The following is a 14,809-nucleotide window of genomic DNA, read 5'->3' on the forward strand; positions in this document are numbered from 1 at the left end:
GCTGTAAGAATATTCCATTAAATTCTAGACATATTTTCGAAGCTGTTCTCCAGAACGCGGACGTGCAGGTAGATAAAATGAACAAAAAAAATGCACACAGGTTTACAATTTTCAATTATAGATTTTTTTTGCGATGCCATAAAACCGGCTGGGATCACAATGTTTTACGTCAAATCACCCGAAGCGTTCTATTTGAATATGAAGAAGGGAAACTCGGGTAGCTGGAACTGCTGCTGATGAATTGAATATTGCCCGTCAAATAGTGTCACGAAACAAATTGATACGTGTGCAGACCTGTCCGGCTCTAGAAGCAAATCTAAATGAACCGACTGGCTCACTGGACTCTTCGAAATGGCACTTAATCTACGATCCGGGATCTAGTCAATTAGAGAACCATTTGTAGCATTTCAAAAATAAAATAGAAAATTATTTCATACCGTACACACGGAAGCGGAATTTATTTTCTTCGAGTTTTCAAGACTTCCCCGTAAGCGAGGGCATTTTCTAAAAAAATGAACAGAAATTTCTGCATTGACTGAAGATTCTAAAATAAAATTATCTGCGAACAAAAATTTTGCATGTTTACTAACAAACGCAACGAGCCTACCACTTGCCATCATTCACCACCGCGCACTTCTCGCCTACTTACAGCAAAAGACGGATAACCTATTATTTTAAAGACCTTGGTTTTACGTATCTCGTTCGAGTTCTAAATTTTAACGTACTAGATTTCGAGTAAACCGGGTAGTAGATCATCTCGAAACGTTCCATTCGAATCGAGCTCGTTGAAGATCGGTAATGCCAAAGTCGGTCGAATCGAACGAAACTCGATTGTTTCGAGTTCCATAATCCCGCCCCTGATTCCTCGTAGGTTTCATACATATTTCGGTATAGATCACGACATCAAAATAAAATACTTAATTTTTCGTATTGCTGAGAGCTCATGAGCTGCCTTATCGATCACATCACATTGTTTCTTCTTGCCTATAGCAGTTTGCATTTTGAAAAAGGTTATTAAGTTGGTAATAGTCGATTTTTTTTTCACAAACCCTTCTTGATTAAGTGAAAAAATCCGGGCCTTTCTTTAATGAAATCCGGGCAAGCAAGCCGGACCGGATTTTTCCTAAATTTTGTGTTAAATAGCCGGGCGAACCCGGATTAAACCGGTCAACCTGGCAAGCTTACTTTAGACCCAACTTTACCTTGGTACGATAAACAGTGCGGAGAAGGAATCCCACTTTTTTGGTCACATCCCAAACTGAAACAGTATTTCTACTGGCGTAAGCACGCATGTCTTTCCGGTCCAAAGCAGGGTGGCGATCCGTCATCGTCATGAGGCGGGAAGCTGTGACTGTATAGACTTCTTGTCCGTCACAGAGTAACGGACTCTCATCCCCCAGTCGTGGAAAGCTAACTAATTAATCTCTCTCAAACGATCGAAGACGAACACTGAAGACATTTATTAGTTATTATCGTTCTTGCTCCCTGCCAACAAGTCGTTCAATTAGTTGTAGTTGTACCTGATGTCAGCAGCAGAACTAGAAAGAATTTATTGTTTGCTCAAGGTCCTTCCTTCCTTCATTCGAAGTGTAAAGAGCTTCGCCAGTTACAAGATGGAGAAATGTTGCCTATAGTCGTGCTTTTTGCTTCATGTGAGTAGTAAGTCTCCGTCAATCGAGTTCGAAGTCGTTTTGTTAAGGGAAAATAGATAGTCAAGTCAAGCGGGTGGATTCTCACAAGCCTGGTCCAGAATTTTAAGTTGAATTGTAAAAAACAACACTCAACAGAAATCTACTGTTTAAACGTCATCCGGAATGAGCAGGGTTGTTTCAAAATTGTGCTCAAAGGTCCTGAACAAAAAAAAATGGTGCTTAGACATAATGGGACACCTTATAAATTCAGGTGATCAACTATTTTTTCCAAAAATGATCATGTACAAAAAAGTCAATTTTCGACCAATATATTTTAATTTTGGAAATAACATCAGATCTTGTGCATTGTTCATGCATTTTAAAATCATTAGGCATTATTTTTTTTTAATTTCCCCAACTTGCTTTGGTTGTACCTACTTCATTAGCCCGAAAACGTTTGCCCAAAATGAAAAATCCCCATAATTTAAATTTTCAGAAAAACACTTTCCCAGATTTTTTCCTCCAGAAAATTTTTCCCATTTTCTCATTTCTCAGATATTTTTTTACCAGAATAAATCATTTCCCAGAAATGTTTTCGCCAGAAGGACCAAAATCATTCTAGGTAAATGTTTTCGGGCTTTTGGAATACAATCGTTGCTTTAGTGAATCTTCAACTACATGATGCAGAATTTAATTTTAATCTAATGGTAAGGCTAAACGATTTTTTAAACAAGAAAATCACTTTCTCCATACAAATTCCCATCACAATTTCCAATTTTTTCGGTTTGATTTTGACCAGTTTTATATATAAAGCATATTTCTCAACATACTAGCGATGATGTAAAAACTTGAGATTTTGTTAATTTGATCGCTCACATGGTAAATGCTAGAGACCGAGGGAGACGTTTTGTAACATTAACGAATTTGTTTCCAATCTGGGTATGCTTTCCCGTTGGGACCTAAGTAAGAAATATCCGAAAAACTAACGATTTATTTTTTAATATTGAGGACTAATTATATTCTAATAGAACGTTTCAGCTTTACTTGATCCGATTGAACAGGATCCGTTTTGGATCTCGTTGTTATGTTACTAAACTCCTAAGCGATAACCGTCACTCTAGCTCATCTCTTGCACGTTAGGTCAGGTGAACCACATTCACTTTTGAAGGTTTTTTTTTCTTCTGTTGGTCCCATCATCGGTGAAGAAGAAGAAGGTATATATACCTAAATAGTACGTGATGTACATCAAAAGAAACTGTTACGCCAAACTGAGAGCAGCAGCAAAGCTGGCTGATGACTTTTACTTTCGCCTTCCTTTGCCTTGCCGGAGAGATAGGTAGACACATAATTCCCGAAAAAAGCACGGTGCTGCTTCGACGTTATAAATTAATCAACGCTTCGCACCAGTAGAGATAACATTCCTCTCGATCGAGTTGCGGACGGAATGTGGGTATAGGCCGCTCTGACGCTTGATGTAATAAAATGGGCCGATTTAGTCGTCGTCGTCATCATATCTGGCCGAGTTTAACGACCAAAGAAATACTTTTGAGGGCCGGAGAGTTGGGTGGTGTGGATGTCTGGAGGTTGATTAAATATTCACAGACATTGCCAAATTTCACTGTTTTTTTTCACTTTTGTTTTGCTTCCTGCTGATCGAGATAGCAATGTAAAACGCCGATTAGAGTTGTTAGACAATTTTTTCAATAGGGCTTATTAGCCACAATGTTTGTCTAATCAGCGATATTTTAGCTTGATAGGTTATGCATTAAAAGCGTACGCCTCTTACAAGTTTGTAACAGTTTCTTCGCAATTGCGATGCAAGATTAATATCCGGGCACATTTGAGTAAAACCCAGAAAATTATGAACAAAAATTAAAAAAAAAATTGAAATATTTTTTTTTATTCAAACACATCGACAGATTTTATATCTTATTTCAGGCTTTCAAAAACCTTCCATGATTATTTTTATAAAACTTTCTCAAAAAATTTAGTTTTGAAGGCATAAAAAAAATTTAAAACACAATTTGTTTTATTTTTTGTTTGAATTGTCAAATAAAGTGAATAAATCCGTGCAAAATCCGGACATTTTATAATTAAATCCGGGCAAACGGACAGGGCCGGACTGTTCTCAAATTTTGCATTTGCATAACCAAACCCGGAAACAATCGGGCAATCTGGCAACCTTAGTTTAGAGTTGATGTGATTGCTTCCGAGCAAGGAAAATACAGGAGGTTTACGAAGAAAATTAAAATAAAAAAATAAATGGATAACCATTTCTGATAGAAGCCCTTTTTGTCTAGAAGTGATCTCGACGGCTGCTTGTACTTATAACTATTACACTTTAAATTTGTTTAACTCAACATTTTATCAATTTTTACTCATACAAAACAAGTTAAAGGCAAAATAGAAACTATTGATTTTTTTAGCAGGCACAAGACTCAAATTTTTAGATTTATTTCAAATATTGTTCAAGGATTATTAGTAAATAAGTAGATAAATATGTCAGATGATTTTATTTCAAATAAACAAATAAACATGATTTTTTTTCTTTTAAATTTCAGGTCACCGAACGTTGATCGTGCTGACGTAGTGTTGCAGTTCTTCTTAAGTTTTGTTCTACCTACCCGTTTACCCTCCACTTTAGTAACTGAAAACATCGTCCAAAATGCCTAAATCGGTAAGTAGAACCAATTAGCATTAAGTCAGCTAATGCAACCGCCAATATAGGTAGAGTGTGTAAATTTTTAGGATGAGTCATAACATCGATTGTTTTCGGTGTGCTTTTTTTGTTTGGTCATGAAAAATTGTCCTGAAATCTCTAGCTATAAACAAGTGAGTTCAACATCAAATATTTGAATTCAGCATTTGCCTAGGTTCGTTGGCACGGTTTTAGGTTTCCCGATAAGACCGCGCACCGGTATTTGCATTTTCCATAATAGACAATTACATTATTGTGATATATAGTTAGGTTAGGGTGCCTGACTTTGTTGCCGGCCGGCTGCTATTGTGGGTATCATTCAAGTTACTTTTATTTTGCGCATGCGGTTCAAAATCCCATAGCACAGGCCGCGGTATGAGAATTCTGTTCGTGTATTGGAAATTCCAATCAGTTGTGGGCGCACGAGAACGCAAAGACGGAACCGCGTACCGTATCTGTTATCATTAAGATAATAGAAAATCAGCAGTCGTGATTTGAGAGTGCCGTGGCACCAATTGTAATCTCTAGAGTTGCTAGTGTAGTCTCGATCAATACGGCCTCGACTCTACTGGGGCAATCTTGTTTTTTTTAAATTACTTTCTTACAAAATCGAAAATAAACATTTGATTTGCAGTAGAAAGTGTATTCGATAACAATTATAGATAAGAAGCTACCGTCTTACTAGAATTGGATTTCATCATAAAATTATAATTGTAAATTTAAGTTGATCGTTGGTATGAGAAAACCAGCCACTGTCATCATAAAAAGTAAAGTCGATGGGTTGTGAGCTCATCAGCACCTTCCAGTGGTGGTACAGAATCTCTAAATAGACATTATAATTAGCGTAAGATTGACACCCCAAGTGCATCATTCAGTAAATGTTCAATGTTTATTTCATTCCGGGTGATGATGTTATCCAACTTTTTCTCTCTCTGCTTCATTCGGATGCAAAGGTCGCGCATCTATACTTTCATAACGTGTTACTGCTGCAACAATCAGTGTGTGTGTGCTTAGCTACGCCGTACAATATGCAGTGCAAACTTTGATTGGATTTACCCACTTAAGTGGAGATGCACCGCTGTTCTTAACACCGCAACCACCCTAGAACACCTACTCTTTTGCATGTACATATACCCGCCTAATAAATCCCGTGTCGGTGCCAAATTTGGCGTTCTCTGAATGAATTCGCCAACGAGAGAGTTGCCTGGAGACTTGACCGGCGACGTTCAGGGCTTCTGCTGGTTTAGATCTGGCGCAGGTGCCAGTCGATATTGACTACTGCTGAAGCCGTTACTGGAAATGCATATCATTTTTATTAGCGTACGGAACTTGAACCTAGTAAAGTAGGGAAAATTGGATAATCGCTCGACTTGAATAAATCGTTTGTACTGTACTATACTGTATGAGAATGTCTAAAAACCAGTTTTAAGACGCTGTAAGAACAGCTGAAAATTCACTTTCAAGTATTCATTCCCCACAATGACATTTCACGAGGTTTTCTCCCGATATAAAATAATTTTATATTAATAGTTCTGCTCAATTTAAAATAGAAAAGGCTTGTTTTATGCACCAATTATGCTGTTCCGATTTGAATTATCAAATTGCGAATCCGGCAACCAAACTTTTCGAGTTGAAACCCCTTTTGATTTCAAGTGTATATGTCACTCGATCAAATTTTCAATGCTTTCTACAATCAAAAATGTATTACACTTCAAAATTGCACCATGGCATTTCAAGTTTTGCATGGATCAGAAAGCGGTAAATACAACAACAAAAAAACGAATGTGGTCCTTACGATAGAAAGGATCAGATCTAAGACTTAGAAGTCTGAGGTCAAGAAAAACTGTTTTTTTTCGTTTGAGTGAAAACGCACTTTCTGAAAGTTTCACCTCATTTAAGCTTGATGAGTACTGTTTTTCTTTTAGCAAATTTTTTTATTTTGAGCAAAACTCAAAAACTTCTCTAAAAACAAGTGCCCTAACACCTTTCACAAAATATCAACGGAATGCGAAAAAATCACACATTCAATTTCGAATATATTACCACAATAAACTCGTATTGCGTTACAATCTTCTAAAAACTTGTTCTTATCAATTTGAACTATAAATTCGTCAATTCTGAGCTTGCTGGATGCATATTTTAGAACATAAAGAATAAAATAATGTTGATTTTCCATACATTTTTCAAAGAATCTCCATAAATACAAAATTTTAGTTGCATTTCATTTGCACTAATACGAAACCATAACCCAAATTCGGCTGCACTTCCATCGCCTTAGAGGCATCTCTGACTGGCAAGCGTTGTTTGATAGATTTGTCAGAAAGTTGACGATTATTAACAAGGAAACATTGTAACCAGTATATCGATTTCAAATGTCTCAAAAAATATCTGAATTTCCAAAATAAAATGAGCATAACATGTTAAGTCAATGAGTTTTCTCGCGGAAAGTGTTTCACAGGGCATTTACATGCCGTGTGCGTAATCGTCGTCGTCACCACTGGCCAGAGCAGCGGCCACAATAATAATCATCGACCTTGTACCACAGAGAACAGACATCGAGCCCCGAACAAAAATGTGTTGAAAACGTGTGTGAGAATACCAACCTAAGTTTCAAACCAAATTCGTAAGTGGACTAACATCCATAAGATGTCGCTACTAGTACACATATTTTTTCATTTTTTCGACACGCTTAGAAATAAATACTCATAGCTTATCTCAAATGAGGCCATTGCAATATATAAGAGTAACACAACTTTTTGTGTAATAAATTTTAAGAACATCTTGATTTTAAAAAAATGTAAATCATATTTCAATCATACTTTAATCGCTGTCATATGTCCCAGCATATGCCCTATATTGTTCAATCAATATTGACGCTGAATTGAAAGTTGAATTCCAAGTTTTAAAGTATGTCTGTCAGTAAATAGTTTTCTAGAACAGAGAATGTGAACATAAATGTTATAATTGTTAATTATGCACAGAAATTTTTTTCTAAAAGTATACGGAATCTAAAACACGAGTGATCTTATTTTTTACAAGTGTAATTACAAAAAGATGTAATTTTCCACTCCTTTTGATGTAATTTTAATCTTTTTTTCAAAAAGCGAATAGAAATAAATTGTTTTGCTATAATTTTACATTCCGTGATGTAAAAATCAAGCGGTCAATGAAATTTATATCACAAACAGTGTAAAATTATATCTCTTTGGTTTAAAACTGAATGACATTGTTTGTCTGTGAAATTTTCCAGTTGAATCAATGTGTGAAAACCGAGTATCTTCGTTCCAAGACGCAGCTCCCGCATCTCTATAGTTTACTAAAAGTGGTAGGTTTCTCAAGTGAAAAGTAACGAATGATGTTATTGTAATTAATCAGTTCTTCCTCGATTACAGCGACTGCCGATTTTGCAGTGGCAGCGACCCGGAATATGATTGCCTGGCGAGAATTTTGCCTGAACGATCTGAGTGAGTAAAAATCCATCCTGACCCGGCAGTCTCCTGTGAATCCGAACCATGACTGTCCGGAACGTAATTATCTTTGGTCCCTCAGTGACGACGACTGGTTAAAAAATTAGGGAGTCCTTTTTCTTTATTGTTGTTGGTTTTTAATTTTGAAAATAAATGTTAAATAATTGTAAACAGTGTATTTTTCTTTTCATAACACTCACAATATCTAAATATTTTATAAAAATTTGCAAATATCCTGAATAAAAAATATAAAATTTTACATCGCTGTTTATTTTTACACGACAATAAGCTGTTCCGTTTTCGTGCATCGTTTTTGGTCTAAATTTACACGCCTCGATGTAATTTTAGATAAAAAACGATGTTCCGTTTTCGTGCATCGTTTTCAATCTAAAATTACACGATTTTTTCTTGCTGTGTGGGTCGGTATTCCGGTTGATGTTATCTTGTAACTCATGTGTAACTCAGTTATTATTTATTCATTTGTACTGATTACTAACCCTGAGTTACAAGTCCTCATGTATCGATCTCAGGTAACATCAACCAGAATATCGAGCCATAATTTACAATTATAACATTTATGTTCACATTTTCTGTTCTAGAAAACTGTTAACTGATAGTAAAATCCCAACACATACTTTAACACTTGGAATTCAACTTTCAATTCAGCGCCAAAATTGTTTGATTGGTGCATATGACAGCGTTCAAGTGTAATTGAAACATGATTTGCATTTTTTTTTAAATCATGGTGTTTTAAAATTTATTACACCAAAATTTGTGTTACTATCATACACTGCACTGGCCTCATTTGAGATAAGCTATGAGTATTTATTTCTAAGCGTGTCGAAAAAATGAAAATAAAAATAGGTGTACCGGTAGCGACATCTTATGGATGTTAGTCCACTTACGATTTTGGTTTGAAACTTAGGTTGGTATTCAAACACACGTGTTGAGCTCCAGCTCGAACTCTGTTCTCTGTGCTTGTACGATCGTTTGTTGTTTTGACACAATCGTTGTAAAATTCGTTCCGCTCCGGTTGCTTACAGATCTGTCCTGTTGTCCATTGACCCAGTCGAGAGGGAGAGATCGATTTTGGTTAGTATTAGAATTCGGAAAAATCGAACCTAAACTCGTCAATCGCATGACAGAACACTAATTTTAATGAAAACTTGTGAACAAAGCTGAGGGGTTGCATTTGTAGGATTTGCGTGTTTCATTGAAAAGAAATATCCCCGAAGCGGTACAGCGCTGTGTGTACTTGCGAGATTTGTCTTAAAACAACTACCGTGTTGATTTTGGAAGCTTTCCGAGAACCCGACAGATGAATTAAACATCTCCGAGGGAATCTGCTTTTCCAGATATCGTTTACCGAGTGACATCACAATGCGGAAGGTGATCGTACCATGTGCTTATTATATCTCTTGTTATGTGGTCGAAGTTGTAGAGGGGCTATTATGGAATTATTCTTAGATCCCTCTGTCATGATGAATAATTGATAGCCCCGATGAACCTCTCATGCAACGGTTGGCTCCTCTACTCGGAACTTGGAGGGTGATGATAATGTAAAACACTATTTAGAGATAAGAGTCACTCCCGATTCGAGTAATTTATTGTAAGATTAAATGGTACTCAATAAAAACAACATAAAAAAAAATTTTAATGGTCGTAAGAGGTAGGACCTATGGATTTATTTCAATCCTATCATTGATTAACCCTTCGATAGCGCCAATGAATCATACAATTTAAAGCCCGCGAAAGCTTGGCAGGCAGTTATTACTGGCCAGCTTCGAGTTGTTTGATGGACGACGGGACAACTTGATATTGCATAGGTAGAAATACCTTCCACGTGAGGTAATCATTACCTACTACAGATATGATGGGGGACCTGTTCTATTGCTACCCGGTTCTTGTTGATGAGCCACCTTTGAAGACGTTATCAAATTGTCAAGCTTGAGTTTACTTGCACACACTTCAAAGATACCGAATTATTCGGAACCGTACTCCGGAAAATCCGGAATGTCGCTCATTCTCAAAAATGTATTGCATCACGAAGGTATACCAAAGTGTTTGCCAGCTCAAGTTGGATGATTAACTATTTAAAGGTTCAAAAATTCCAGATCGATGGTCGGCTTTATTTTCATTCATCGATTTAAAAAAAAATCGGGTCACGAGAAACAGAGACAGGTGCTGACCTCACGTGCCATTGGCAGCACTACAATAGCGCGTACCAGATGACGATGATGATGATGATGATGATAGCGATTGGCGGAGGTGAACGAATTGTATTCGGCGAGAATCGATCGACCAACAGGCATATCCAAGGGCGAAAGCTTATTATCCCATTCAATACTGGAAAGATAGGCAGCATATTGCATGACAACGTGCGCTTGACGCCATGATTGGGCTGATAGATCTCTGGATTGACTAAATCTGAAAAAAAATTCATAAGGGCTTATTAAACCAGTTTCTATGTTTCAACAATACGGAAAGTCATATGGTGAACTTTAAAAAACAGTAAAATATTAAAACTACTTTATCATTCAATCAATCCCGTGGCAAACGACACCCCTTCGTTGAAACGGTACTAGAATAGAAAAAAAAAAATTGATAATTGCTTATCTATTTCCGAACATTCAATGAAATCAATTCCTGCAATCCAACGCGCCAACAACAGGTGTGTCGGTGTAAGAAATCATACCGAAATCAGTTTTGGTGGTCGTCGCAGTCATGTTTCGAGCGCATATCGCTTTCTTCCAAAGCGATTACGTCAACGCCGCACGACTGTTTGAAAAAAGAGAGGGAAAAAATAGAAAAACCACACGAATTCGTCGTTGTCAGACAAACTGGCAAAACGTGTTGCCGCAGCCAGTCGCTGTGATATAAAATAAAGCAACAACAACAACGCCATCTTTGCCGCACACAGATTATTATCTAATTCGGGTCCCCGATCTTAAGAGCAATTTGTGGCACGCCGTATTGTCGTTTGCCATTATTCGTTAACTGCAGTGTATAGAAATCGGTTCCAGAGGGGTCATTGATCAGTCAGTCGGAGAACGATCTGCATCAGGTGCATTTCTTTTTTTGTTTTGGTACTACTAGCCACCAAATCGTTAGACCTTGTCCCCATTCACATGGTATGGAAAAAGTGGTGAACGGAAGTAAAGCATGACGAACATTGTATTCTAGTACATTACGTTTGATGACTACTGAACTAATTACAGGAAGACTGACAAAAATACCTATCAGGACGGATTTTTTTTTTTTTGATAATTTGACGCTTTTTCCTAGCCGACTCTTCTAGTAAATCTAGTCAGGACAGGAGTTTCTCAAGTTCAATTTATACCACTTTCTCTTCAGTACTGTTATGAATAATTGGCGATGCTGACGCTCTGAAAATATTTGTATTTGATCCTCGTCATTTTTTTTCTTATACTTAAGAACGTTTTAAGAACCTTTTTCACACGTCAGTATAGACTTCAGATAAGGTAGATTTGGGATACGAACAGAGAAAATTTAGCCGGAGGGTATTCAATTGTTAAAATATTTTATTGAAATTCCGTTTAGTAAATCTTCGTTCAAAGAAATTGAACGATGAAAAACTTTGTATATAGTGTATTAAAAAAAACTTATGAATAAAAAACTTTTCTTTTCATTTGATTTCGTTTATTCAAGTTATCATTCTTTTTGAAATTTTCTGCGTTGTCAATCAGTAAATGTTAAACTTCCCTCGCAATTTGACGACTATTTCAGAAATCGAATTTTTAAGAACGACTAAAATGATTCTAGAGTAACAATCTCGACTCAGGACTAAAGCCAAACCTTCGAAATCTTTTCCCAGGTACACAATTGTACTGCAGTTTTTCATAAATACTCTCACTAGTTGATAAAAATTAAGTTCCGAATATCAAAATCCAACAGGATTTTGCCCGATTTTTTTTAAATTTTATTTGCATAATCAAACAAAAGTCTCAATTGAGTCTTCATAGTTATGAATTTTGGAAACAATTTTTCAAGTGTTTTCCTGTATGATTTTTTTTTGAAAAGTTTCCAAATTTGCCTGAAATTCAGGCCCTGAATGAATATTGAACGGATTTTGGGGAAAATTTTGAAATTGAAGTTTCGGGTTTTGCCCGGCTGGGACAAAATCTTGGGTTTGTATTTCACGCTTAAATAAGATGCAATTTCCATAATCGAACTCTTCATGTGCGGCAAACGATGGACTTGGGGAAGGTCTCAAGCACGTTATAAGTTATAATGATTAAAGATGCAATTTTTTCAATACAAATTTTGTGATTAAGCATTATTGAATAACCAATCCATGGGTCGATTCACGATGACGTATATTACCTTTTGTGGTGACAGCTCGCACGTTCTGTTTACAAAATTTGACGAACGAGAAACGGGGTACGGCGAAATTTTTCGTGTAGCTGCACGGTCAAGAAATTTATTTCAAAACTCAGTTTGAGGATTGCAAAAAACCAAGTCCCATTTTGTGTGTGTGTGTGTGTGTGTGTGTGTGTGTGTGTGTGTGTGTGTGTGTGTGTGTGTGTGTGTGTGTGTGTGTGTGTGTGTGTGTGTGTGTGTGTGTGTGTGTGTGTGTGTGTGTGTGTGTGTTTCTTAGCGGTTATCTCTCCGTGAATGAACATCAGAAAGTTGAAAATTCTTTAATGTTTCAACATGTTTTTAAAACCCTTTTTTCAACTCATTCCTTCTGGACCAACCCACTTCGCATTAAATATTCTTGGGCAGCGCTTCTACTTGAAACCAAAAGTCCCATCGAATTTCCAAATGTGGAAGCTTCTAAATAATTCGAACGTACTGATTTGATTGTCCGGAAGTTTCTTGTGTTATTTTGAACGGAAGCTGTAAACAAATGCACATACTTGTACGACAACACTATAGGGACAAAAGAATCCTATATCTATGGGTGAATTCTCCAGTAAACATACTGAAAAAAGGGTGAACTATTCTAAATTTGTTACGATAAGATATTTTCGCGGAATAACAATAACGCTGAATAGTTTAACTTTTAAGTTTAAATCACTCTATTCTAATATTTCTGTTTTCAGCTGGATTTACGATTAAAATGATTGATTTTCCATTATTTGATACATCTAATTTCTGAACAACTCATTTCATTTTTTAATTTTTCTCATCCCAAAATTGAGCTGAGAACTATTACTTAAAATGTGTGAATGAGAATTCAATGAAGACCCAAATATTTGCTGTGCTTCCTCAGTGTGTAGTTTTGGAAAATAAGGAATCAAAACAGGAATCGCGAAGTGTCAAAAACAGTGAGGTCAGGCAGTGCGTGAATCGACCTATTCCAACAAAGACTAATTCCTCGCGTGAGCTTTCATTATGTCGTATGAAACAAACTGTAAACAAAAAGTTTCATTACTAAAAAATACAAAAACTGACATAAACTAGTCGCAAATTCTTTCCATTTTTAATATTTGTAGCCATGCTTCCGAAAATCAATCATTTTCACTGAGCCATGCTTGACTACATTCAGAGCCAAAAAATCAAAGCAGTCAATTTTTCCTTCTTCAACCAAATCATACAAACAATCATGCATGACAACGACGCTTCTGTATTTGAAACACTTTTGCGATACATGATGAGGTAAAAAAGGACGCAGACTATCAGCAACGAACGTCTCGATGCTGATTTCCTTCCCCTAACGACTTTCAACCTTTAGGATCATAACTGATATGTATCAGTTCTGAGCGATCTATGTAGGCTATCAGCTATGATTTTTTATTTTTTGTTTTGCCTAGAAGGACAAAATCATGACTAGGTAACCGCAATGAACTGTCCAGCATGTGCTACAGCTTTTTTGAACATGTGGTCCTGGTATTTATTCAGATTTTTCCTTTTGAAACATTAATGATCGTCTATCAATAACGAGCATTATCAACAATGATGCGAGGATAGACGTTCGGGAATGATTGAGGGAGCGACGTTCAAAATGTATCACCAAGTATGTCGATCACCGTCGATTAGCCACGTGACGAATAGCAACGGTAGCCTCCGGTGGGGCATGGTATATCTTCTTGTATCAAGTTAGTGTTGATTTTCGACATATATTCAATGGGTATTTTTACCACGTGCGTATCACAGCACTCGGAGGTAGCATCATTCTAGCTAGAAACCATTCCTGATTGCTTTTCTTGAGCGATTTTCCGACCACTGTTTGTAGCCTGGACAACATATTCTAAGGCTATGATCATTTAGTATCCGAGCAGTTACAAACGTGTGTATTTTAAAAACTTTTCATTTGATCGAAAAACTTTCTATGGAGGAAATGAAGGAGTTAATATGATATTTAATGTAAAAATAGATAAAAAAAATATCGTTTGTTACAAGAAATACTACTACTTTATTATAAAATCTCTTTTTTTTTATCTTTGCACACTTTTTTCAGTTATGAATATTTTCACCACGGAAGCAAAACCATTGCAAAACTTTGATATTTTACACAAATTCACCTGTAAAAACCAATTGGAATCTGGTTGGAACTTTTCCATGAGTAGGCATCTCGAAGAATTTAACCTATTAAATTCGGTTTTAACATAAATTTCTTGGTCCATCATTAGGACACATCTGTCATATTACGTAAAACCCGGTTGCACAAATTGCGATCTACGGAACTGCTCAATATTAATTATTTACTGGTGTCTACTAGTCAGGCAACACTTTTTGCCCGCCAGAAATGGATTTACTGCATAGTTAAGGGGTCTGCATTCAGTTATCCCCAATACCTAAAAACTATTTACCATAGTTGAGATCAGAGAGTGGCTCCTATACTTCTCAACCATTTGGACAAAAAAAAATTCAGAAAAAAACAACCGTTCATGAGTCGAAAATTCAAGTCGTTCATGTTCTAGTTCAAGTCGAAAATAAAGAATTTCCGAGGCAATTGTGCAAAATTATTTTTACCTTGTCTGTTTGCATCGTAAATATCTCAAACACACATTAACTTAAAAATGTGAAACAAATAGGCAAGATAGTCC

At 36.4% G+C, this 14,809-nt stretch overlaps 1 protein-coding gene across 7 annotated transcripts in view; it reads left to right on the top strand.

The window, feature by feature from the left end:
* Positions 1–14,809, top strand: part of LOC129740622 (moesin/ezrin/radixin homolog 1) — a 66,163-nt gene that overhangs the window by 19,844 nt on the left and 31,510 nt on the right. For all 7 annotated transcript variants that reach the window (XM_055732343.1, XM_055732341.1, XM_055732344.1 and 4 more), the window contains one exon: positions 4,193–4,308. In XM_055732343.1, the coding sequence (XP_055588318.1) occupies positions 4,297–4,308 (12 nt within the window). In that variant the 5' untranslated portion in view covers positions 4,193–4,296. The remainder of the gene's footprint in view (positions 1–4,192; positions 4,309–14,809) is intronic.

Source organism: Uranotaenia lowii, chromosome 1 (genome assembly GCF_029784155.1).
Source record: "Uranotaenia lowii strain MFRU-FL chromosome 1, ASM2978415v1, whole genome shotgun sequence".
NCBI classification, from domain to species: Eukaryota; Metazoa; Arthropoda; class Insecta; order Diptera; family Culicidae; genus Uranotaenia; species Uranotaenia lowii.